The sequence below is a fragment of the Odocoileus virginianus genome, chromosome 7, assembly GCF_023699985.2.
Source record: "Odocoileus virginianus isolate 20LAN1187 ecotype Illinois chromosome 7, Ovbor_1.2, whole genome shotgun sequence".
Taxonomy (NCBI): Eukaryota; Metazoa; Chordata; class Mammalia; order Artiodactyla; family Cervidae; genus Odocoileus; species Odocoileus virginianus.
The window spans coordinates 13,259,222-13,283,338 of NC_069680.1; the positions used below are offsets into that span (position 1 = coordinate 13,259,222).

At 37.1% G+C, this 24,117-nt stretch overlaps 2 protein-coding genes across 5 annotated transcripts in view; one reads left to right on the top strand and one right to left on the bottom strand.

The window, feature by feature from the left end:
* Nucleotides 1-7,095, top strand: part of MXI1 (MAX interactor 1, dimerization protein) — an 88,203-nt gene extending 81,108 nt beyond the window's left edge. For both annotated transcript variants that reach the window (XM_070470153.1, XM_020905442.2), the window contains exon 6: nucleotides 4,541-7,095. In XM_070470153.1, coding sequence (XP_070326254.1) covers nucleotides 4,541-4,704 — 164 coding nt within the window. In that variant the 3' untranslated portion in view covers nucleotides 4,705-7,095. The remainder of the gene's footprint in view (nucleotides 1-4,540) is intronic.
* Nucleotides 7,096-12,407: 5,312 nt separating this feature from the next.
* On the bottom strand, nucleotides 12,408-23,967 carry SMNDC1 (survival motor neuron domain containing 1). Of its 3 annotated transcripts, XR_002316153.2 has the most exons (7): nucleotides 23,760-23,967; nucleotides 22,439-22,558; nucleotides 17,350-17,492; nucleotides 16,592-16,753; nucleotides 14,362-14,515; nucleotides 13,717-13,925; nucleotides 12,408-12,655 (listed from the first exon to the last, which is right to left on the bottom strand). XR_002316153.2 is itself a non-coding variant. In XM_020905439.2 (6 exons), the coding sequence occupies exons 2-6, from the start codon at nucleotides 22,556-22,558 to the stop codon at nucleotides 13,788-13,790; spliced, it is 717 nt and encodes a 238-aa protein (XP_020761098.1). In that variant the 5' UTR covers nucleotides 23,760-23,967; the 3' UTR covers nucleotides 12,408-13,787. The 3 variants fall into 3 exon arrangements, 2 of the variants coding, with proteins under 2 accessions (XP_020761098.1, XP_070326255.1); XM_020905439.2 differs by having other exon boundaries at nucleotides 12,408-13,925; XM_070470154.1 differs by lacking the exon at nucleotides 23,760-23,967 and adding an exon at nucleotides 19,573-19,762 and having other exon boundaries at nucleotides 12,408-13,925; nucleotides 22,439-22,528.
* Nucleotides 23,968-24,117: the final 150 nt, after the last annotated feature.

Below are 24,117 nucleotides of genomic sequence, written 5' to 3' on the forward strand. Positions count from 1 at the left end.
AGGTATCCATCATCCAGCTTGTACAGCTGTCAACATTTTGTCATTCTTTTTTCACCTGTTCTCTACCACCTGTATGCCCTGACCATTTCTTCTGAAGTTTTTAAAATCAAATCTCAGGTAACATTTCATTTTGTTCCTAAATACTTCACTATGTATCTTTAATAAATAGGACTTTAAAAAATACATAATACTGTTATAACGTCCCATAAAATTAATATTGAGTTGGCCAAAAGTTCATTTGATTTTTTTCTGTAAGATGTGTCTAGTATTGCTTAGTTGTTTTTAATTTCATTCACAACAATTTTATTAGATTGTACTGTGATAGCTCTCATATCAGTGTGCATATTTTTAAAAACTTTAGTGAATTTTCATGTAGCCATTTTAATATTGAAGATGGGAGAAAAAAACCAACATTTTCAGAATATTATATTATTTCAAGAAAGATAAAAATGCAACTGAAACACAAAAGATTTGTGCAGTGTATGGAGAAGCTGCTGTGACTAATCAAATATGTCAAAAGTAGTTTGTGAAGTTTTGTGCTGGAGATTTCTTGCTGGACAATGTTTCACAGTCAGGTTGAAGTTGATAACAATCAGATTGAGACATTAATTGAGAACAATAAACATTATACCACAAAGGAGACAGTCGACATACTCAGAATATCCAAATCAAGCATTGAAAATCATTTGCATCAACTTGATTATGTTAATCGCTTTGTTTGGGTTCCACATAAGAAGGTACTTGACTGTATTTCTGCTTGTGATTCTCTGCTGAAACATAACAAAAGCATTGTTTTTAAATCAAATTGTGATGGACAATGAAAAGTGGATATTGTACAATAATGTGGAATGGAAGACATCACAGAGCAAGCAAATTGAAACACCAACCACATCATCCAAAGGTTATCTTGTGTATATGGTGGAACTGGAAGGAGTCCTCTATTATGAGCTCCTTCTGGAAAACCAAATGATTAACTACAACAAGTACTGCTCCCAGTTAGACCAAGTGAGAGCAGCACTCAATGAAAAGTAATTACACTCATCTGTAATTAGTCAACAGAAAATGCATTATCTTCCATCAGGGTACCACAAGACTGCTTGTTTATTTGATGACCAGGCAAAAACTTCCAGCTTGACTGGGAAGTTCTGATTCATCTGCTATATCCACATTCCACCTTCTGATTTCCATTTATTTCAGCCTTTACAAAATCTTAATGGAAAAAATCTTAGTTCTCTGAAAGACTATCTTTTTCAGTAAAGAACTGTTCCAGGTGCCTTCTACAAAGTTTTAGGAAGATGGAATTATGAAGTTGCCTGAAAAATGGCGGAAGGTAGTGGAACAAAACTGAATTTATTGTTCAGTAAACTGCTTGGTGAAAGTGAAAAATCTGTCTTGTATTTTTACTTAAAAACCAAAGAAACTTTATGGCCAACCCAATAAAATTGGATAATCCTATTTAATGTCATCTAACACCCAGTCTCTGATTCGAGAGGGAAATGGCAACCCACTCCAGTATTCTTGCCTGGAGAATCCCAGGGATGGGGGAGCCTGGTGGGCTGCCATGTATGGGGTCGCACAGAGTCAGACACGACTGAAGTGACTTAGTAGCAGCAGCAGCAGGAGCAACACCTAGTCTCTAATAGATTTTTCTCAAAAAAGGCATCTTACCATTGGTGTGTTTGAATCAGAATCCAAAGTCTACATTATATTTGTTTGTACCTTTTAAGTACAGTTGGCCCTTGAACAGCACAAGTGTGAACTTCACAGGTACATTTATTTGTAGGTATTTTTCATTAAATATGTGTTACAGTACTACATGATCCATGGTTGGTTGAATCTGCAGATAGATAGGGAGGGCTGACTGTAACAGTAGACTCAGATTTTTGTCTTTGTGGAGGGTTGGCGTCCTTAACCCCCCATGCTGTTCAAGGGTCAACTGTACTTCTGTAGTTTTCCCTTTCCCACTTTTTTTCAATGCCATTTATTTGTTGTAGAACCTGGGAAACTGGATAATTTTTCTTAGAGTTTCCCACATTCTAGATGTGACTGAATGAATCTTCATGGTGTCATTTAACATGTTCTGCCCTCATATTTCTTGTAAACTGGTTGACAGGTATAGGGGTTTGATTATATTCAGGTTGTTTTTTTTTGGAGGCACAGATACTTCATAGGTGGTGCTGTGTATTTCCTGTTGTATCAGTATTATTTTTAATTGCCCCATGCTAGTGATAACATTGGTCACTGGGTTCAGATGATGTCATCTTGATACATTAATACAAATATATCAGCCTTTTACTTAATAGTTTAACAGCTATTGATGATTGTTGTCCTGATCATTATTTCATTAGGTGTTCCAAAATAGTGATTTTCTATCATTGTTGTGTTTATTAACTTTTTTTTCTTTAAATAACATTTTTTCATCAACTGGTTACCTTCAAATAAAGTCTTTACTGGAAAGATGGGATAAATGCTTGTTTTTGCTTTATCAATTTTATGAGTAATGAATTGACACCTTAGCAATCTCCAGAGGTAACTTTTTTGTTTAACTCTTTGTTTTTATCTTGTAAACTCATTATTTTTTCATGTACTGAATATGTCCCAATCCACTGTAGTCATTCTTGTTAATTCTTTTTAATACCTGAATTCCACATATTCTGTGCTGCTGCTGCTAAGTCGCTTCAGTCGTGTCCGACTCTGTGCAACCCCATAGACAGCCGCCCACCAGGCTCCCCCGTCCCTGGGATTCTCCAGGCAAGAACACTGGAGTGGGTTGCCATTTCCTTCTCCAATGCATGAAAGTGAAAAGTGAAAGTGAAGTCTCCCAGTCGTGTCCAACTCTTAGCGACCCCATGGTCTGCAGCCCACAGGCCCCTCCATCCATGGGATTTTCCAGGCAAGAGTAGTGGAGTGGGGTGCCATTGCCTTCTCCACATATTCTGTGGGAACCTTTCAAATAGGTTTTTAACACAACCCTAGGAGTTCTTGGATTTGTTGTCATTATGTAAAAGCTTACTTTTTTTGTGTGGCACTTGGTTTTGAAGAACAGTAGTTCACCAGAAGCAGCAGCAAGAGCCTCAAGGTCATAATGCATTTATGAGTGAGAGGCATAGCAGAAATAACCCTGCGTAAGGAGGTAGACCTTCGTCCTCGTCTTTCTTTTGCTGGCTGCTAAGCTGTGTGACCTTGTTGAGTCTTCAGGCTTTAGCTGCCCTTGCTGCTATTATCTCCTCCAAATTTCAGAGAGGTAGTATGTCTTCATGATACCATTCCTGTTCTTACCTGGCAGCTCTCTTTCCCAGTGTTAGGAACTTTTAAATTTAGCATGCTCTATTGGATAGGGTGTTTTGATTTTGTTTCCCAAGTGTAGGTCGGATGAGTGTTCTGTGATCTAGGAAACACTAAATAGGCTGTGAACGATTAATGGATATGAAGCAAATAGTTATGCATTCATAGGATTATTTGTACAGTTTTCTGGATAACTGAGTGCATTTTAAAAAGATTGATAAAACTTTTTGAAGCAATATGCCATCTTGAAAATTATATTCTTCAAAATGACTTGCTCTGTCTTCTTGTGCTCAGCTAGAATCCACTTTTCTAAAGCAACTGTGATCAGTGTGAACCGTTAAAATCAATGCCAATATGAAACATCAGGCTTTTGAATTTAAGAGAATTGAAGGGAGAAAATAGTCTTTCAGCTCAGTTTAAAAAAAAAATATTGCTTTTTATGTATTATTGCTGATTACATATGTAGTATTTAACAGTTAAAATACAGTATGTATAGATAGCTGGGTCACACATGTATTTAGATTTTATCATGTTTTGTTTTTGAAGTAAAGTTAAATACCACCAGTATTTAAAATGCCTTTACTATAATCTTTACTATAGATCTGACTATAATCCAGAGACTCTTAAGCCTCATGCCCTCATTTCAAGCTATATTTGATAAAAGAAAATTAATTTGAAGACAAATCTGTGTTCTCTTTGCACTTTATAATGATTGTTTATTTTGGTTACTGAATAGTCAGAGATCTTTATGATGAATCCTGGAAGTCTATAGAACTATACCACCAAAGGCCTGGATGGATACATATTCTATCTAGTTCATCTATATTATGTTATGTTCCCCCTCCCCACCAACCCCCATGAAGGGAGTTCTGTTTAAACATCACTTGAGAATTAGTTTCTAGTTTAAGGCAAAACAGATGTTGTTAAACCACTCAGAATTGGGATCTTTTAATATTAAACACTAATTCCCAAATAGGTCAAGTGCTTTTGGTGGAAGGTCTAGACAGACTGGTGTCAAAAGCTTTAGTGAACTTGCTACATAAATTGAGACCACCACTGTATACCAGACATTTCTTTGCAAATATATCCATTTCTCATCTTTGGTTCCTTCTGCTCTTAAAGAGATCGCTGATAACAGTTTGTATAGTTAATTCCTCTGTACTACAAAAGTAATTACTTTTCCTCATACCCTGTTCGTTCTTGCCAGTGCACATATACTGGATTACTAATGTTCCTCCTTTTTTCCCTTTGGCAGAGGAGATTGAAGTGGATGTTGAAAGCACAGAGTTCTCCCATGGAGAAGTGGACAATATCAGTACCACCAGCATCAGTGACATTGATGACCACAGCAGCCTGCAGAGTGTTGGGAGTGACGAGGGTTACTCCAGTGCCAGTGTCAAACTTCCGTTCACTTCCTAGAACCCAGCATGACATGACAGTGCAGGGCAAAATACTCACTGGGCCAATTCAATCCAAACAATCTCTTAAATTGGGTTCATGATGCAGTCTCCTCTTTAAAGCTAAGCAAAACTATACTTGAACAAAAGGGTCGAGAGGCCTCTATTTAAGCAAATACTTAGCAAAAAGTGGGGCAGAGCCTCCCCAGCAGAACAAATATTCATAATATTCATATTTGAAAATCACAGTTTCTAATGGCAGCAGAAAATGTGTGTGAAATTTTCTCAATTTGATTTAGTTGATTTGAAAGAGGACACTGGAGATTACATCCTCTTTTTCTAGTTTCTAGTTTGCTCCTATCACATTGATTGAGTAGACACATTTAAAGATGGGATTATGAACCCTTCCCGAGCTCTTTGTTCCTAAAAACAAACAAGAATCAAACCTATAGTAATGACAAGATAATCAGGCATTAATCTTGGATAGCTAAAAAGCTATTAAAACAGTCTAGGACAGCTTATCATGAAGCCTGTGGATGATCTTTATAAAAAGGAAAAAAAAAAAAAAAAAAACTCATTTCATGCTCTGCAAAAGGAGAGACTCCCATGAAGCCTTTTGAAAGGGATCATCATGCAGCTCAGCTTTCTGTTGGATTCCATGCTAAGCAAGCTGACCTTATCCTGCATTGTTAGCACTAGGGCACCCAATCGCCAGCTCGACAGTCAGCCGCCCTTAGGCTGTTGGGCACACGGGGCAGTCCCTGTGCGTGACAGCCTCTACCATGCAGGGCCTGATTTCGGACTGAGGGGCCAGAAGGAAAAAGCTTCACGTGCCTCTGTGTCTGCGTGGGCCAGAAGAGTTGTACATGCAGATTAGCAGGCCAAGGTCTGAGCCACGGCAGCATTTTTATTTCAGATTTTGATAACTGTTTGTATGTGTTGAAAACCAAAATGACATCTTTTTAAAGCTTGTCCATAAAAAACAAAAGACGTCTTTTATAGTGTAAAACACATGGGAAAAAAATCATCTATTTTGATGCAGCATTTGATAATGATAAAACACCTCACACCTCACTCTTTATAGTGCACAAAATGAATGAGGTCTGGGCTAAGTAGAAAAAAGGTCAGTGCTGTTTTGTTTTCTTTTAGAATCATTACCTTATATCATCTCTTAACCATCTGATATCTATAGTAGACACACTATCATAGTTAACATAGTTAAGTTTGGCACTTGTCTCATTTTAATGTAAAGATTTGCTTCCGTTTTCCTACAGGCAGTCTCTCTCCTTCCTCACAGCCCCATTGTGCAGGTGCTATTGTTGCTTTTGTCAATATTTTCAGAAACGTTATTTTAAGTGAAATTTCTAGCCTGCACTTTGATGTCATGTGTTCCCTTTGTCTTTCAAGCTCCAAGGTTCTCCCCGGCCCACCCCCTTACCCTGGGAAGCCTTGGAGACCTTACTCTTTGGACTTTGTATACTTTAAATAATTTAACTACCCTTAATTACTTAAAAAAGGAAAAAAAAAGCTTTATGATTTTCATAACTTATTGCTGATTTTAATGGGTTAATTTCAGTCCTGTAGTTTTATTTTGTTTAGATAGGGCTGGGCAAGGAAAAAGAAAATAAAGACAACCATATTTAGCAGTGCAGTTGAGTTGTGTGTATAATGTTAAACTATCCTTTGTAAGTAGCACTTTTAACAGCTCTCACTGCTTCTATATATGAAGTGAACCATCTTGGTCATATACAAGGCCTCATCATAAACTTATTTGTTCTTGTGTTCTTCCTGTGCCTCCAGAAATATTTTATCCTTGATTGTGGTATGTTTGAGTGAAAGAAATTCTTTGAAGTAGATGTGTGAAAAACTGCATGCCTTTAGAAGCCCATTATTAGAACTTGCTACTTCAGGTGCTGGGGACTTAATGCAAAATATGGTAAAAGAAATTTGTTTCTGTGGCCCAGGTAAATTATTTCTGGTTTCATTTATAATTACTCCTGGCCAAGTCAAAATATTCCTCTATATGCTTACTTTTGACTTTCCCAAGGCAGACAGTTTGAAGACTGCTAACTACCATGGAAAGTAAATGGAAGCCAGTGAGTGTTTCTGTTTTGTTATTCCCATGGCATTCACTTGAATCACTTGCCTAGGGCTGGAATTTAGGACTTCATTTAGGTGAACTTGAGGCGCTGCCATTTTGCTGTATATGTACAGGATGGTGGGCTGGGAAGCCTTTGTCACAAACCTATAGGACCTATTTCAACTGCCCCCTAAATTACTCCTTCCCTGAATTTGTTTTCCTTGGGGGAAGGGAATGGATTGTATGATGAGTAAGTATTAATTTTTTAAAAGACAAACTGACTTTGAAGATACAAAAAGTTAACTGCAAGAAATAAAAATTGTGAATGAAGAATACCCGAGTGCTTTTTGTACCACCCTTCTCTACGAAGGAAAAAATACGAGTGAACATCCACGCCTTGAGAGGCAACTCTCTCTCTCAGTGTCCATGTTGATACTACTTCAGTGGTCGGAATTAATGGCAGTTTGAAATCACTGCCATTTCCTATTCTATAGTTTTACAACAGGTGCCTTCTTGACTGATAATTCCATGTAAACTAACTACAGATGGTTTAATGTACCAAATAATCTTAATTTCTTCAGGCAGGACACAGAGCCATTTATCATTATCTGTTCTCCAAATAACTTTTTAGGGAATCCCTTTGGCTATATACTATTATTCAAATTGAAAACCAGTCTGGAGGGCCCCATTTAATGCTAACCTGAGTTAACACTGCCCCCTATATAAAAGATCTGCGTGCTATGATGTGTGCTCAGTTACTCAGTCATGGCGGACTCTTTGAGACCCAAAGGACTGTTGCCCGCTAGGCTCCCCTGTCCATGGGATTTCCCAGGCAAGAATACTGGAATGAGTTGCCATTTCCTCCTCCAAGGGATCTTCCTGACCCAGGGATAGAACCAGTTTCTCTTGCGTCTCCCACATTTTCAGGTGGATTCTTTACCACTAGTGCCACCTGGGAAGCAACAACAGCTTTTAGTACTATGAAGGGATTTTAAAAGACAATGAGAATTACTGAGGCAAAGCTTCTAAACCTAAGGCCACACAGATGGTTTCCTGGGTCATTTCTTTTGAGAACTGTTTACCCTCTAGGTAAAGGTTTACCAACTGTTTACCCTCTTGCTAAAGGTTTTTTCAAGGGTTTGTTTTCTTCCACTTAGTCCTTTTTCTTCCATTATCCTTCCACCTCAAAATATTCCATAGCCCCTTCCAAAAACCATAATAGAACAAGGGTTTTGGCTACATTTAAATAGCAGTTTTAACATTTGCTAAGGATGCTGGGCAAGTTACTGAATTTCTTCATGGAGACTGTTTCCTTCTGAAAAAGTTTAAAATACTACCTCTATTCTGAAAGACGGTTAAGGATTAAAACTGACATAGGTAATTCAACCCCACCCTCACAATCTAGGGGCTTGTAGCACCTAGATTAAGAGGCTTAAACTCCTGTACTTTCTCTGATGAATGCAACCGTCTAATCTCTTCATCTTTAACTTTAGTTATTTTGACTTTGGGTCTTCCCAAAAAAGACTATTATTAAAATGGTTCATTTTCACAAAATTCTGTGGCAGGTTACACATTGTAAGATGTAAATTTTGACATCCGATAGGAATTTTTAAATAAAGGCTTTATAAGAGTCATGTATCATTGGTTTTAGTGATTACCTGGTCTTCCTAAAAAAAGAAAAGGACCTGAGTTTGAGTATGTTATACACTGATAGTAACTGCTGCATAATAAATTGAATGCCCCAGTTAATATTTTAGTGCTGGCCTCACCATGAAAAAGCATATTTGCCTATGTACTAGATCTAACAGGAAACTAGTTTTCTTATGGAATACATCTGATTCTTTTAAATAACAAGTGTAGTTCAAAACAGAGTACTGGTTGGCAGCTTCAGTTCTTCCTTGTTTTACCTTTGTGCTCAGTAACCCAGTTGTGTCTGACTGGTTGCAGCCTCATGGACTATAGCCCTCCAGGCTCCTCTGCCCATGGAATTTTCCAGGCAAGAATGCTGGAGCAGGTTGCCATGTCCTTCTCCAGACAATCTGACCCAGGGGGTTGAACCAGAGTCTCTTTCGTCTCCTGCACTGGCAGGCGGATTCTTTACCACTAGTGCCACCTGGGAAGCCCTTTACCTTTTCATACAGTAATTGATTATTAGGGGAAATGACTTAAAATGAAAATGAAGCTCTTTTAAAGTTCTGCCAACTTTCTATAAGTTTGGACTTTTCTATTTTCTCAAGCTCTTAGCTATGGAGGAATGCTTTTAAAAATCTTTACCAGTAGGACAGTAATTGGGATATTCTAGATTTTCATACCAGGGCACAGAATAACATTGTAAAAAACATAAAAGCCATAAAATACCTCTAAAATGTATATAATACAAATTTAAGAAGTCAACTGTTTCTAAGTTTGCAGCTTCATCAGATTCACTCTGAAAGGTCAACTAAACTTGACGGTGCTTTTGGAGGGAAAAACTCTGGGCAAAAGAACCAAATGGATACTTACTCCTCCTTCCTGCATACTTCTGGGCAATGAACACCTGGACGATTACCATCTATTAAAGACTAGCCTAGCTGCGGATGTCAGACTTCAACACTAGTTTTCCAAAGTCAAGTGTTTGCTCCTAAGTCAAGTGTTTCCTCCAAGCCTACTGCATCTTGCTAAAATGAGTTGGGCTTAAAAGGGGGAAAAAACAAATGCACATCAGTTCCACCAAAAAAATGAAAGTCATGAGCCAGCAAAATAATAATCATGATTTTGGGTCCTCAAGCTGACAGATTAGCTCTTCAAACATTAAAAAACAAAAAAACCCTTTTCTTCTAATGAGCATAACCATGGCTTCTTTAGCTGTGCTGTTTAACTGGGGAAACAAATTACAATTTTAATAATTGTAACAAGTCTACTCTTCCTGTAAAAATGAACTGGTCAAGTGCTTGGTGGAAGTAAACTGCCAGTTTTTTTTCTTTCCAGCAACTAAAAGGTGACTTAAGTATCCAAAATTTGGTATTTTTAGTATAAGTTCAGCTTATTCTCAGATCTGCTCTTCCCTGCTCAAGGCACACACAAACAAAGAAACTTAGGTTGGTGCAGAAATAATTGGGATTCTGCTTTGTTGACCTTTTTTGTTTGACATTGGAATACATTCTTAATCATTTTAATGTGCATTTCATGCTTTTGTTTTTTTGCTAGTGGCTTGTTACTTGCTGTTTGTATTTTAGGCTATGGAAATAATACTAAGACAAAAAGCAATTTGAGTGATTTTCTTATTTGAGTTTAAAATGGGTTGTAAAGCAACAGAGACAACTCACAACAGCACATTTGGCCCAGGAACTCCTAATGAACGTACAGCACATGGTGGTTTAAGAAGTTTTGCAAAGGAGGAGACAGCCTTGAAGATGAGGAGCGCAGTGGCCAGCCATCAGAAGCTGACAACGACCAACAGAGAGCCATCGTTGAAACTGATCCTCTTACAAGAGAAATTGCCAAGGAACTCCACATCGACCATCCTATGGTCGTTCAGCATTTGAAGCAAATTGGAAAGTTGAGAAAGCTCGGTAAGTGGGTGCCTCGTGCACTGCCCACAAAATCAAAAATATTGTTTTGAAGTATTGTCTTCTCTTATTCTACACAACAATGAGCCATTTCTCAAGACTGTGACATGATGAAAAGTGGACTTTATGTGATAACCAGCTCAGTGGTTGGACTGAGCACCTCCAAAGCAGTTCCCAGAGCCAAACTTGCACCCAAAAAAGGTCATGGTCACTGTGTGGTGGCCTGCTGCTGGTCTGATCCACTACAGCTTTCTGAATCCTGGCAAAACTTACATTGAGAAGTGTGCTCAGCCAACTGATGAGATGCACCAAAAACAGCAACTCCCACTGCTAGCACTGGTCAACAGCAAGGGCCTAACTCTTCTCCACTACAGGGCCTAACCGCAAGTCGCACAACTGCTTTAAAAGTTGAATGAACTGGGCTATGAAGTTTTGCCTCATCCTCCTTAATCACCTGATCTCTCGCCAACCAGATAGCACTTTGAGAATCTTGACGATATTTTTTTGCAGGGAAAATGCTTCCACGACCAGCAGGAGGCAGAAAATGCTTTCCAAGAATTCACTGAATCCCAAGGCATAGATTTTTATGCTAAGAGTAAACTTATTTCTCGTTGGCAAAAATGTGTTCATTGTAATGGTTCCTATTTTGATTAATAAAGATGTGTTTGAGCCTAATTATGACTTAAAATTCACGGTCTGAAACTGCAATTACATTTGCACCAACTTAATATATACGTAAGCTGAAAGGTAAGTGAAGACCCTCACAGAAATCCAACACCTTCATCTCTGTGTTTTTTTTTTTTTTAAGTACTTACTCTGGCAAGGCCAAAACAAATTCATAGAAAGTCAATATTGATTTCTGAACCTCTTGAGATGTTTCTTAAGAGTACATTTATACAGATATGCTTTTAAAAAAAGATCACAGTATAAGATGATTCAGTAACTTTGGTTTTGTTTAAACTATGGTATTACCTGTTATTTTACCTGCTATGCTCTTCCTCTCCACTGCAGTAAAAATTCAGTCTAACTTGCAACTCAAAAATCCTAGATATAAAGAATGTTTACATTTACTACTGAACTTGTAAATTATCATTTATACTACTTGGTGGTTTCATAGTATAATACAAATACTTAATACAATCCAGTGCATGTTTATTGAACTCTAAATATTTTAACAAATACAAAACCTTATTGGTTTTAATAGATTTTCTTCCCTCTTTTATATTTCAGTTAATACCATGTTGAAGCAAAAATTCAAATCAAAGCTTTAAAAATACTTAATTTGTAAGTGGTATTTTTCACCTTATATAATCACAATCTACAGACATCACACAACTTAAAAACTATGAATTTCCTTTGTCACTTAATGGTTTTCCCTTGCTATTTTAAAGGCAGACACAGCATTAAAACTGCACTGCAATGGAAAGCCACACACATATGCACACCTATCACTATGAAAAAAACAAGCATCTTAAAAAATGAGTTATTACATTAAACGGATATATTTCATTTTGGTTTGATGCCTAAGTCTTCATAATAGCCCATCTTCTGTGGGCTCAGAAAATTGCAGCAACTAAAATTTAAAATTGTTTTTTTGGCAGGTGTTAGGACTGTCCTTTCCTTGAAACAGTCAATAACAAAGTCAAATGCAAAGTTCTGAGAAGACAAATGCAACCATAGCTACATGGGGACCATTAAGTATGGTTCAGTCCATCAGTTTCAGAGCTTCAAGTCCCCTTTCTTGACAAGCAGGGAAACTACGTTAAATTTTGTACAACAAACCTTCATAAGACCAAGCATCATATTTGATTTTAAAACACTGAGAGGTTAACCACCTGCATTTGTAAAATACTATTGGTATCATGCTTCTCACTAAGCATTTCTCAACTTCAGCTTCACACTATGAGACAGGTCTCCCCAGGATTCCTAATTTTTAAGTTTAGTCCAGAGATTCGATCATCATCCTGAAAACAGGATTTCTCAAAGGGTCACATCTACATCTTTGACACAGAGCTCTTGATTTCATGCCATATGCCTGTTTGTAAAAGGAAGGCCCATAGGGCCAAAGGAGGCACAGGTTTACCAAAAAAACTAAAATTCATGAAATAAAAAATTTTATTTTCCCCTCCTACCAAAAATTTACAAACATCTCTATTAAACACAGCCCTTAAAAAGAAAACTAGTTTGTCCTTTAGGATCCAATTTCTTATGTCCAATATAAGGAGTACATAAAGATTTACCGAAACCTTTATTACTTACTCAATATTCTTTTCTGTGGAAATGATGTATGCTTTATCACTGTATCAATGCTGGCAGCTAAGACTTTACCTATCGGTTAACACACCCTGGAGATTTTAAAAACACTTTATTTAATAAAAGTTAAACATACAAAAACTGAAATTAACACACATCTTAAAAATCATCTTCTTCCACTAATAGGAAGACCCTTTTCTATGTATATATTTGGCTTAAACTCAACTCAGGGTAATTGTGAAGTTCACTTATCAACAAATGCTGACAACTTGATCTAGTTAACAAAAATTATAAACTCAGCTACATGAACATAATATACAGGGAAATTATGGTCAGATTAATGCACAAGAAATACAGTAAATTTTTAATGATGAAACATTCAGTACTCTTGTTCATTAATTTAGCCTTGTTTTTTACAAAAATAGTATCTACACTGTATACAGGGCTATACATCAGCTTTTTGTTTTCTCATATAAACATTACACATCCAAAAAATGTCACCACTACCATTAAGTGAAAATCAACACAGGAGGAAAGCAAACATACAAAAAAAAAAAAAAAAAAAAAAAAAGAACATTAGAAAAGGTAGCTGGTCCTAAACATGGTTTCTTACATAAAACTAAAATTCAATGAAAAGAATAAAGAGCTGGATCAATTTTAGAGATGGCCTAATAGCCTTAGGAAGCAAGTTATTGAGAAAAACCTCAAAAAAGAAAACTTTGCCATTTACCAATTAACCTAGTTTTAAGTTAATTGGGCAATAGCTAAATTTAAGCTGAAGATAAGAAAAACAATGAAGAGAAATTCTTTTTAGCACATTGGTATTTTGCCTTGATGTTCCAGGGAATTGCTAGAATATGTGGCACGTTCAAAGCATCTGAAAATTCCCAGTTAGAACTTTACAAAAAGTATTTACGATCCACTAAGTGGGTACTGATACTAGGAAGATGAATAATTCATTTAAGTGCTGTATCTATGCAGCATTTATCTAGAAAAGTTGCTTTATCCAATAAACTTTGAGGAAACTGGTAGTAGTAATGAAAAAAAAGTTTAAATGAGTAGCAGTTATTAAATGCAATTTCAAGTTTCATTCTATTGAAGTCAAACAATGACGACAATGGTATCTTCCTTACTCATCTAACAAATAATTTACCTTTAGAAAAATATAAGGATAAAAAGGTAAATGTAAAGCCCTGCAGAGATGAAATCCAACAGTTTTTCTGACTATTGCGGCATCAAATGCCGAACATTGTATTTGGAGGTATCCTGATACTGTGTCATAGGTTTATCAGCGATTCCACAAGTTCCCACTCCAACTTTGCCAGTGACGCTCTCAGGTGAAGCAAAAATACTCCTCTTTACCTAGAGGAAACAAAACAAGAAGAGTTCTTGATTGGTTTTGGAAAAAAATAAAATTTCAAAATACACCTTTAAGGAAAAGTACATCAAGAAAACTTGAGTGCTCAAAAAATCCTCCAGTGTTACCCAACATAAGTAAGGTTCAATACACTCTATAAACAAATAGCTTTTCAAATTTTAGCTTATAAAAGAAAATAACCTATATCTTTTGTAATTCCTAATATAATATAACCTCATTCACAGTGCTTCCACTGCAGAGACAGTGGCTAATGGGGATATTTTATATTAAGTCAAAAAGAAGATTAAAGAGGATTCTGAAGTCAAGATCCAGTTTATTTTTTTAAATCTCATTGAACCTCCTTTTTCATTTTAAAGTTATTTTAATGACAGCCGCGCTCTGCAAATTTACAAAGTATGTGTGATGAAAGGATTTACTAACCTGGCCTTTTTTGTTTTTAGAATAGGCTCTGTTGTTGAACTGTTGCCATTTCACCTTCTGGTCCTCTCTTTCTTGTTCAAGTTCTTTTATTCTCTGTGCTTTTTTCAAAGCTTTCTTCTTTTTATATTCACGCTGCTGGGCAATCATTTCTTTTCTGTGTGGACAGAACAGGTAAATGTCAACTCAAAATGACTTCAACTAAAAGATGACTTCAGTGCAACCACTTTCCCGCCAAAGAAACCCCAAAATCTAATAAGCTTACACACTTTTCCCTCCACAAATAAAAGCACTAACATCAATGCCAATCACTCAGGACTAATAATAAATAAATGTTATTTGGAATATACAGTATCCGTGGAAGCTTTAAACACAACTGTAGTGATCTATATTACCCTTTTAAATCCAATATTTCAACTGAATTTTAATTTGTCATTTATATAGCTTTTACAAGTTTTTTTTCAAGAAAAAGATGAGTTTCAACATGAAAAGCTAACTAAACCTTTATCAACTTTTAAATAGGGAGTTAGCAAGTATGATATGCTGCATTTGGAAAATGCAAAGATTCAATGCAGATAAAACTATTTCATCTAGATTGGAAGAGCTCAGCAGCACAAAGGGAAATCTTAGTAAGCAATTCTTATAACAACAACTAGCGTTTTCCAATCAGAGCCTAAAGTTCTCTCAGTAATTCCTGCTAAGTTAACACTGACTTATCACCAAAGGAATGACTATAGAGGTCTTCAAAATGAGGTTAATATGATTCAGACTTCTCTGTATCATAGAATCACTTCCATGAAGTATGGTTTTTGACACAATGCCAAAGACTAAAAATAGAAATGTCATGTTCTACAATCTATTTTTCTTATTGGGATGCTTAAATCAAATGTTACTGTTAATAGATGACTTATTTTCCCAAATTCAAATATATTTATGTAGCAAATTAAGTTCTCAAAACACCTAGACAAATCCAAAAGAGAGCAAACTGTGACAAATACGCAGAAGTTAACTGAAAACTGTTAATTCCATCTCCTAAATAACTCTCAAACCATACATCCTTACTGCTACTCCCTGGGTTCAGGTCACCATCATCTTATACCTAGATGATAGCAGTAGCTGCCTTCTCTCTGCTGCCACTCACTAATCACTCAAAAGTTGAAATATGAACATATCAAATCCTCTCCACTTGAAATGCATCAGTGGCTTTCTAGCTCTTTATGATCTGGCCTCTACCTTTCTAACCCTTTCTCTTGTTAAGCCACCCACCCTCAAGCCCCAAGTTTTTAACCAAAGGATTTCTATTACTTCTATGTCCCCCACCACCCATTTTTTGGTTTTAAATGTAAATGTTACTTCTTGTTTAACTTAACTTACTTGTTAAGTCATGTCTGACTCTTTGCAACCCCATGAACTACAGCCCGCCAGGTTCCTTTGTCCATGGAATTTCCCAGGCAAGAATACTGGAGTGGGTTGCCATTTCCTTCTCCAGGGGATCTTCCTGACCCAGGGATCGAACCCACATCTCCTGCATTGGCAGACAGGTCTTTATCACTGAGCCACCAGGGAAGCCTAGGTGTCAAGAACTGTGCTACATGTTTTACTCAAGCTTTATCAATGAATCCTTACAACCCCATAACAGAGATACTACTATTCCTGTTTTACAGATGAGGAATCAGAAAGCAAGCAGCTTGCTCAAGATCATACCTTCTAGAGTTCATTAACTGGCCAACATCCGTCCTTTTCAAATCTCAGTTTACATGTCATTTCCTCCAAGAAATTTGCCCTCATGACAAAAATGCAGCTTATTACCTTTTCTTTGTTCTCTAAAAGTATCTGTTGTGTTCCCTCCATTACTTCTACACTAAAGTTCTTCTTTAATCATGTGTCTAGTCTTTAGATTGTAAACGCAGTTAGGACAAAGCCTAATTTGGTCTTCTTTGCTGCAGTGGAACCCAGAACCTGGTTTAGTGAGACATACATAGTATCCTCTTAATAAATATGTATTAAATGCCTAAGCAGGAACTCCAAAATGTCTTCACTTTACCTAGGTATACGTATTAATAGACATTGTTAACCATACACTGCTAACCTTCAAAATTAACTGCTAACTGTTCAATTATAAACAGTATTATAACTTTCATACCCTAATCTAGCCTGCACAGATTCTGCAGACAACCTCAAATACCCAAATGGGAAAAATTACATTTAAAATGTTAAAGTCAAAGTCACTTACTTTGACATGGGTTTGTTGCCACTGTCTTCCTTTGCCTTCCTTCCTTCTTCTACAGGCTTGAGGTTCAACAGTGGAGTCACTTCAGCATTGCCATAGCCAGCAAAAGTGATTGCAGCGGTGCCGTTTTCTTCATCTATCTCCTCAATCTCCGCTTCATAACACCTGTAAAGATATCATGGCTGTAAGCAGGTGAGTAAAGGTTTAGTACTCAGCCTATAAGACTTATACTGCAGTGATTCAACTATTAAATGTGTCTAAGATGAAACTTATACAATCAAATGTACCTTTGGCAAAGATAATACGAAAGAGCAGCTAGAATTAGCCATTGCCTTTTAAGGAAGTCCCAATCAAAATATTGCCCGGAAGTCTCTGACACATCTACTAAATGTGTTTTAGTCAATTTCTGTGAGAAAACATACTTCTTATATGAATCATTTCAGTATATGTGGTCTAAGAGAGCCAACCATTACTCAATTTTCAATCCAAGGAAAAAAGAACTTTTAGACTGTATTAAAATAAAGAAAATCCATTCACTTTCCTCTATTTCGTGTCTATTTCCTCTAGCATCCAAGCCATTCTTCTGCCCTAAAACTTACTCTAAAGCTATATTAATGGTAACCACCTAAGAATCACACTGGTTGTGTAAGTCTATCAGCTATATAAAGACTAAAATAGAGTAGTTCAAGCTGAATAAAAGTCACCTTACCATTGTACTTTACTAGTTCATGTTACAGTTACAGTTTTTTTTCTACACTTACTGTCCATCTTCACTCCAGATTGCCATACACTTGTCTCCCACTTTCCATGAATGAGTGGGCTGAGTAGAAGCAAAGTTGTCTGAACTTGCCAGAGTTTCAGAAGGCTGAGTTGATAGAAGGTCTTTGGTTAGTTCAATAACCTCCTAAAAAGGAAAAACAAAAACCATTATCTTTATAATTCACATTGTCACCTACTTTCAACAAGAAAGTTCTTTCAGTTTTTGATAACAGCTCTCATGCCATGTAGCACTCATTAACTACTCTACACATATTTGCAGTTCATAACGATACTACGATGTAGATACTGTGATTATTCCCATGTAGAAACTAAGATAAAACATTTTATACAGTGGTGGTCAGACTTAAACCTAGGCAGTTGCCTTTCAATTTAATTAACCTCTAATACTAACAGAAATACAGTGGACTTGAATTTACACTGTACATTATTTTTAACCACCTATTTTAGCTAAACAGATCTCTCTAAAGGTGATAAATAGTCAGGCACTGAACTAGATTCAAGATCCTTTTATCTCATTATCACTGTCACATGAACTTTTTACAGGGCATTGCTTGGCAGTAGTATTAACTGCCTAGCCAACAGGGATGCTCTCCTCGCAAAAAAAATAACCCCCAAAAAACTTAAAGGAGCATTAATAAAAATGTTCCTGCTCATATGTATTTCTACTAAAATACTATAGGCATATATAAAAAAACAGTAGTTTTTCTATTCATTTATTCTAATACTTAACCCATCTGGGTAAGCAAATTACCAAGTCAGATTTAAAATATCCCAATACTATAATGTTAAACACATTAGCACAGCTTCAACTAAAAGGAAAAAGTAAAATAAATATAACAGACAGGCAGGCAAAGCCTTTCTGTGTGACAAATACATTTTCTAACTTAGGCTTACACTTACTGCTGCTGCCAAGTCGCTTCAGTCGTGTCCAACTCTGTGCGACCCCATAGACGGCAGCCCACCGGGCTCTGCCGTCCCTGGGATTCTCCAGGCAAGGACACTGGAGTGGGTTGCCATCTCCTTCTCCAATGCATGAAAGTGAAAAGAGAAAGTGAAGTCGCTCAGTCGTGTCTGACTCTTAGCGACCCCATGGACTGCAGCCTACCAGGCTCCTCCTCCATGGGATTTTCCAGGCAAGAGCACTGGAGTGGGGTGCCACTGCCTTCTCTGCTTACACTTACTGAATTCATTCAAAGGTGTTTGGTAGAGTTGGTTAAAAAACTTAATAAAAACAAATTGATAGATTCTGCTACCAATCTGCTATATTTTTACTCTGATGAAGACTCATCCTTTGCTGCTGCATATAAAATACCTTAAACATCACACTGTATGTTTTGGGAGAAAAATTAGCAAAGTTACACCCTGTATTCAGTTTCTCCTGGCTCCCACTGAGGTTTAATAATAGCCAAGCAAGTGAAATATTACTTTTCTCCTAAAGATTTTAAATCTTCCCAGCTAGTTCTTAAAAACTTATATTTGAGCCTTAAGGGGGGGAGGGAGATTATTAAAGCCCTTGGAGAAAGATCAGTTTTATGAATAAAAAAATTTTACAAATGAAAATACTAGAAAATTCAGATTTAAGTTGTAAATTCAGTAGATTAATATCTTTAATGAAGTTCTATTAGGTGCCAAATAGCCATTCAAATACCTTTTAATTAGACAATCCTTTGCAAATAAGCAAGGGATGTCCAAATAGATGATGTACTACACAAAGAAGGAGAGTAAATTATCCAGTCTTGTTTTTAATTAACCACTTTCAGCACTAGGAATTTAATCCAGTAAGTCTGACTCAAAAGCCTATACAATTCCTATTATTAAATAATTCCATTTAACTAGGGATCACTGGACTACTAATGCACAAACATAAGTCTGTGTTTTTAGATCTCAAGATTTAGAACTCTACTTCTCTTAAAATAAAACATCTTTCTACTATGTTTTCATAAAAAAATACATTTTAACCAAAGAGAAGGGTCCTGAAAAGCTATGCAGTTATAATTTCCAGGGCCCTGCACTGAAAAGACACTTTAAAAAAATCCAAAGCATTTATTTCTACCTGTCTTTTCACTTTGCCATGTTATATACACATACCCCTCCCAACAATTATGAAGACCCTTCTAAATGTCTTTTTTTTATTCACATGTGCATATGGACCAAAGTATTATAAATATGATTTCATGTATGAGGGAGTTCTTAAAGGTACATACCATTAATTACTTTTCCTCCCCCAAGTCTGAGTTCTGAAACTGCTCCTTCATTGACAGATGGGCAGCAGTTACAGTAATCGGCAATTCCAGGAAGCATCAGATGTTGTGATCTACATATCAGCAGGTCAAAGGGGGTGCACTCAAGCACTCTGCTTACTGAAGGAAGGCGTTTCGGGGATGCAGAGAGCCACTGTAATATATGAGACAAGTGACTTGACCCCTGCCTCCTTTAGAACCAGTTTATTCAGCAAAACAGCCTAATAAATTGACTATTTTTTGTGATTATCACAGACTGCCTGGGGAGCTAGTCAACTAGCTAGCCTGGATTTACTAAACTCACTTCTTTAAAGTGAAAAAAGAAAACAAATTAGGATTTCAGAAGATTGATTTGCTGCCTATTGAGTAACTTTATATGAAAGACAGTGTGTGAAGAGATAAACATAGAAGCCTTACTGGCAAAATGAAAGTCACTAGAAAAAATGCAGAAAAAGGATTCTGCATAAATGAAAGTGCAAATTCTTAACCAGAGTAAGGATATTCCATAAAAGGAACACAAAAAAATAAAGGAGACTACAAACTCAGTCATCAGTCTGAGACTTTTCAGCAAATATAAAAGGTAGAGTTAAATACCAATGGCACAAGGCATATCTCAGAAAGCAAGGAAGGAAAGGATTTTTTTAAAAAACAAAAACCTATGACAAAATAGAAGCTGTAGCTATAGTCAATGGAGATAACAATTACTAGACAGAAGCAGATAGCAAAATATTTTTCAGAATTTTACCTAATATTAAATGATGTGTTCCATCTTTGAGTAGTTTCCAGTTCAAAAACAAACCTATATCTAGTAACCAAAATCATTGCTTTTTTTCCACGAGAGGAAAAAATTTGAGGTCAAGGTTGGTCGGGAAAAACACTCTCTGTTATTGCTAACTGAATTGTTAGAACATACGCTTCTAAATCTGTGCCATCTGATATGGTTGCCACATATGGTTACTTAAATAAAATTAAAAATTCAGTTTTTCAGCTATCCTAGTCTAATTCCAAGTATTTGACAGCCCATGTACCTAGCAGCTATAATATTGTACAGCAGATATAGAACATTTCCATCACCACAGAAAGTTCTATTGGACAATGTTTTTCAAAATGGTTATTTAAAAAAGAATATTTTACAGAACGACCTCCAGGTCATTATTAACTGAACCCTAAGTAAGCAATTTACCTGGTCACTACAATGCCTACAACAATGGTCTCCCTCCCTACAGTATTTCCACTATAGATCATGGCCTAACACAATTCTGCCCAGACTCTGAAATGTATCCCAGAAATACTAAAATACCAAGACTCATAATAATGCTGTCTTCACTCCCAACTCCCCGCTTCACCAGTTCCACACATACCCCTCCCTCTTACTGCCAATTAAATACAGGAAACAATGTATACAATATTGGCACAATGTTTTATTTTCTTCAAAGGAAAAAAGAACTGCTTTTAAGTTGCTTTTTAATAGAGAGATAGGTAGGTCAGGCTCTCTAAGGCAAGCAGAAAGTTGGCCTGAGATGAGAGAAACTGCTCCCAAAACATCTTTTTCTTACTGACTGGCTCCCTGAAATTCACTGGCCTGACTTCTACATACTGATGAGAGGCCTTGGTTTCTGTGTTTGTTTTTTGTTTTTTTAAATAACATACTATTGCAACTTCATGCATGTCTCATGCACGTCTATCCTAAGTCCAGAAATTGAACCTGAAAATATTCAACTCATTTAAATTATGCCCAGGTAAGCTCTTTTAGAATTGAGTCTCTTCCCCATTTAAAATAAGTTTTGTTTGTTTGCAGTTCTACAATCCCTAAAATACTGATAGTTTTAATTAGCAAGACGATGATATTAAATGGAGAGAAATGATATGTAGCATGAAGATGATCTGAGTTGTTTTGAATCAGTGAAGATAAGTCATCTAATCAAAACGTCTTTTAAAACTCTCCAAAAAATTAGATTCAGAATTAGATGAAAAGCCATAGATATTTACAAATATTATATATGGTATTTTTATTAATCAACCTAGTGTTGTAAGAAACAACAGATATTTACTTCTATGGCTTTATGTTGTCTTGAAACCCCAGAGCAAGTTTTAAAAAGCTGGTTTCATACTTACTGCTCTTCCAGGACAAAAAGAACACATTAAATTAAGATTGCCTTTTTACATAGATTCGGTTTAATTTCAAGTTGCTAACAACTGTCAACAATTACATATAAGACGTAGCCTTAAGTTCAAACATTATGTAACATTTATGCAGAAAACAAACATCTCTTTAGGTATTTTTATAATGTGTTTTCAACACAAGGACTAGAGCTAGCTTTGTTAAACTTACACACACAAAGGATCTCTGGCATGGGTGCTTTATTTCATTTTCAAAGAAATCTTGTGGCATTGAAAAGAATTTGATACAACCTGATTAGGTTATATTTTCCTCCTTTAATTTTAGTTATCCTTTGAAGTAAAATTCGTTTTCCAGGTCTTGAAAAACAGAAATGTTATCCACTATCAAGTTATATGTTATCTCTTTCTCTAGAGTGATAGTGACTTATAAAATTAACTCTTACTTTTAAAAATTATAAGAGCGTATAAGTGTGACACAACAAAGAACTATGTTTCAACTGTTTTGAGGTACACAAACTAAGGAAGCAATCCTTCTCCTAGAAGCCATGTATGCCTCTGTGCTGCACATGTACACACAAGGGGTGTGAAGGGGAGAAACACTCCCTCCAAAGGTATTTTGGGTACCCATAGATTCTAGGCAATAAGCCACTTATAAGCCACAGAAATACTCCTTTCAAGCAATGAAATTAGTAAGTATCCCCATACTTACTTGTAAATCTTTCTTTAATTTTAGTAAATCTTCATTTTCTCCATTTCCAGACAGCGCAGCCTCAACTTGCTGGAGTTGAGCTTTGTAGCTTGCCAGCTGCTTTGCTAGATCCTCTGACATCTGGTGAAAATAAAGTCAAGTCATTAAAACAGAAACAAAAAAATCAAAACATAAAAAAAAAAATTTTTTTTTTGGTCGGCCTGAATTAACCCTTACCAATTTTGTTCCCAACTCCTTATTATAATTCACTGCAGCATAATTTATTACTAATACCTTTACTTGCAGTTCAAAGAAAAGCTGTGCGCCAAACCACAAACTTCAAGTATTCTGAAGATTATAAACATCTAAGATATATTCCATATAGAAACAGAAAACGAGATAAGGTTAAAAAGGAGAATAATTTCTAATTTTCTTTAAACTACTAACAGGGAAGAGACACTGTGTTAGGCTCAAGGAAAAGGACTGTTATACCATCACCAAAAAATAAAACAGAAGGAACTAAAGAGTTGACAGAATTGAAAAAATAAAATAGAAGGCAGTAAACTGTTAAGTTGAGGCTTCCGATTTTTAAGGGCTAAAAAGTACTTCGAAAGCCAAATATAAATGGCTTCGGATTAACTAGACAAATAACTTTCTCCACAAGAGCTGTAATACGAGTGTTTAGAAACTTCTTCACAGTGCAAAAACCTTTCACCCAGTCACTTAAATACTGCCAATGCATTTTTCCGCAGTAAAAGAAACATCACAGATACTCTCCAGTTTACGCAATCTAAAGTGCGTGCCTTTCACCAAATCCAGCTCTACTTTTGAAAATAAGACCGGAGAGAATTCTTCCTCGTTTTATTAGCAAACGTACAGGGTTTCCGAGACCCGTCTGTTACAAATCCCGGCCAACCACAGCCCGGAGCCTGGAAGGACTTCAAAAGGGTTGGTGCAAGCCAGGCTGCTCCCCTTCAGTCACCCTACACCTCAAAGCCCGCCACAACTAGCTCGACCATTTCAGACCTCGAAATTCCAACAGCTTCCAAGGAAACCGAAAACAAGAACGGAGCCGAGGACCCAGGAGCCGGAGCCCCACCCGCAAACAGGCTCCGCACAGAAGGGCCGAAGGCGTCCTTAAGATGCCTCCCGCGACCCAACCCCACCCGTCGGGTTTCCGCGGCTAGCCCAACTCCGTTCAGGGACGCTCAGGGCTCAACTCTGCGTGGAAGAGGAGGCCGGCGCCCGGGCGTCTCCATCGCGGCCTCAGCCTCTGGCCTCCGGTTCAACTCGTGAGAGGTCGAGGCCCAGCGAGGCCTCACTGTCTCCCTCATCGCGTTACCTTGTGTGGGGTTGGGAGAGTGGCGACGGGAAGGGGTAAGGGGCAAATGAGCCCAGCGGTGGCAGCAACAGCAGCAGCAACAAAAAAGTCCGCGTCGACAACTAGTTAACCCGGGCTAGAAACTCGGATCTCAACCGGGAGTGAACTGGAGAGGACTAAAACCGGGGGCTGAAGGAGGTATAGAAGAGGCGGGTGAAGTATCGCGAGAGGTTAAAAATCCTCGCGAGATCTCTCTCGAGTCACGTGATTCCTAGCGCCCTCTAGGCGCGGAGGGGTGAGGCGGTGCGGATGGGGGGGCGGGGGGGGCGGTGTGGGGGGGAGACGGAGCGGGAGGCGGCGGGGCGGGTCTCATATGTAG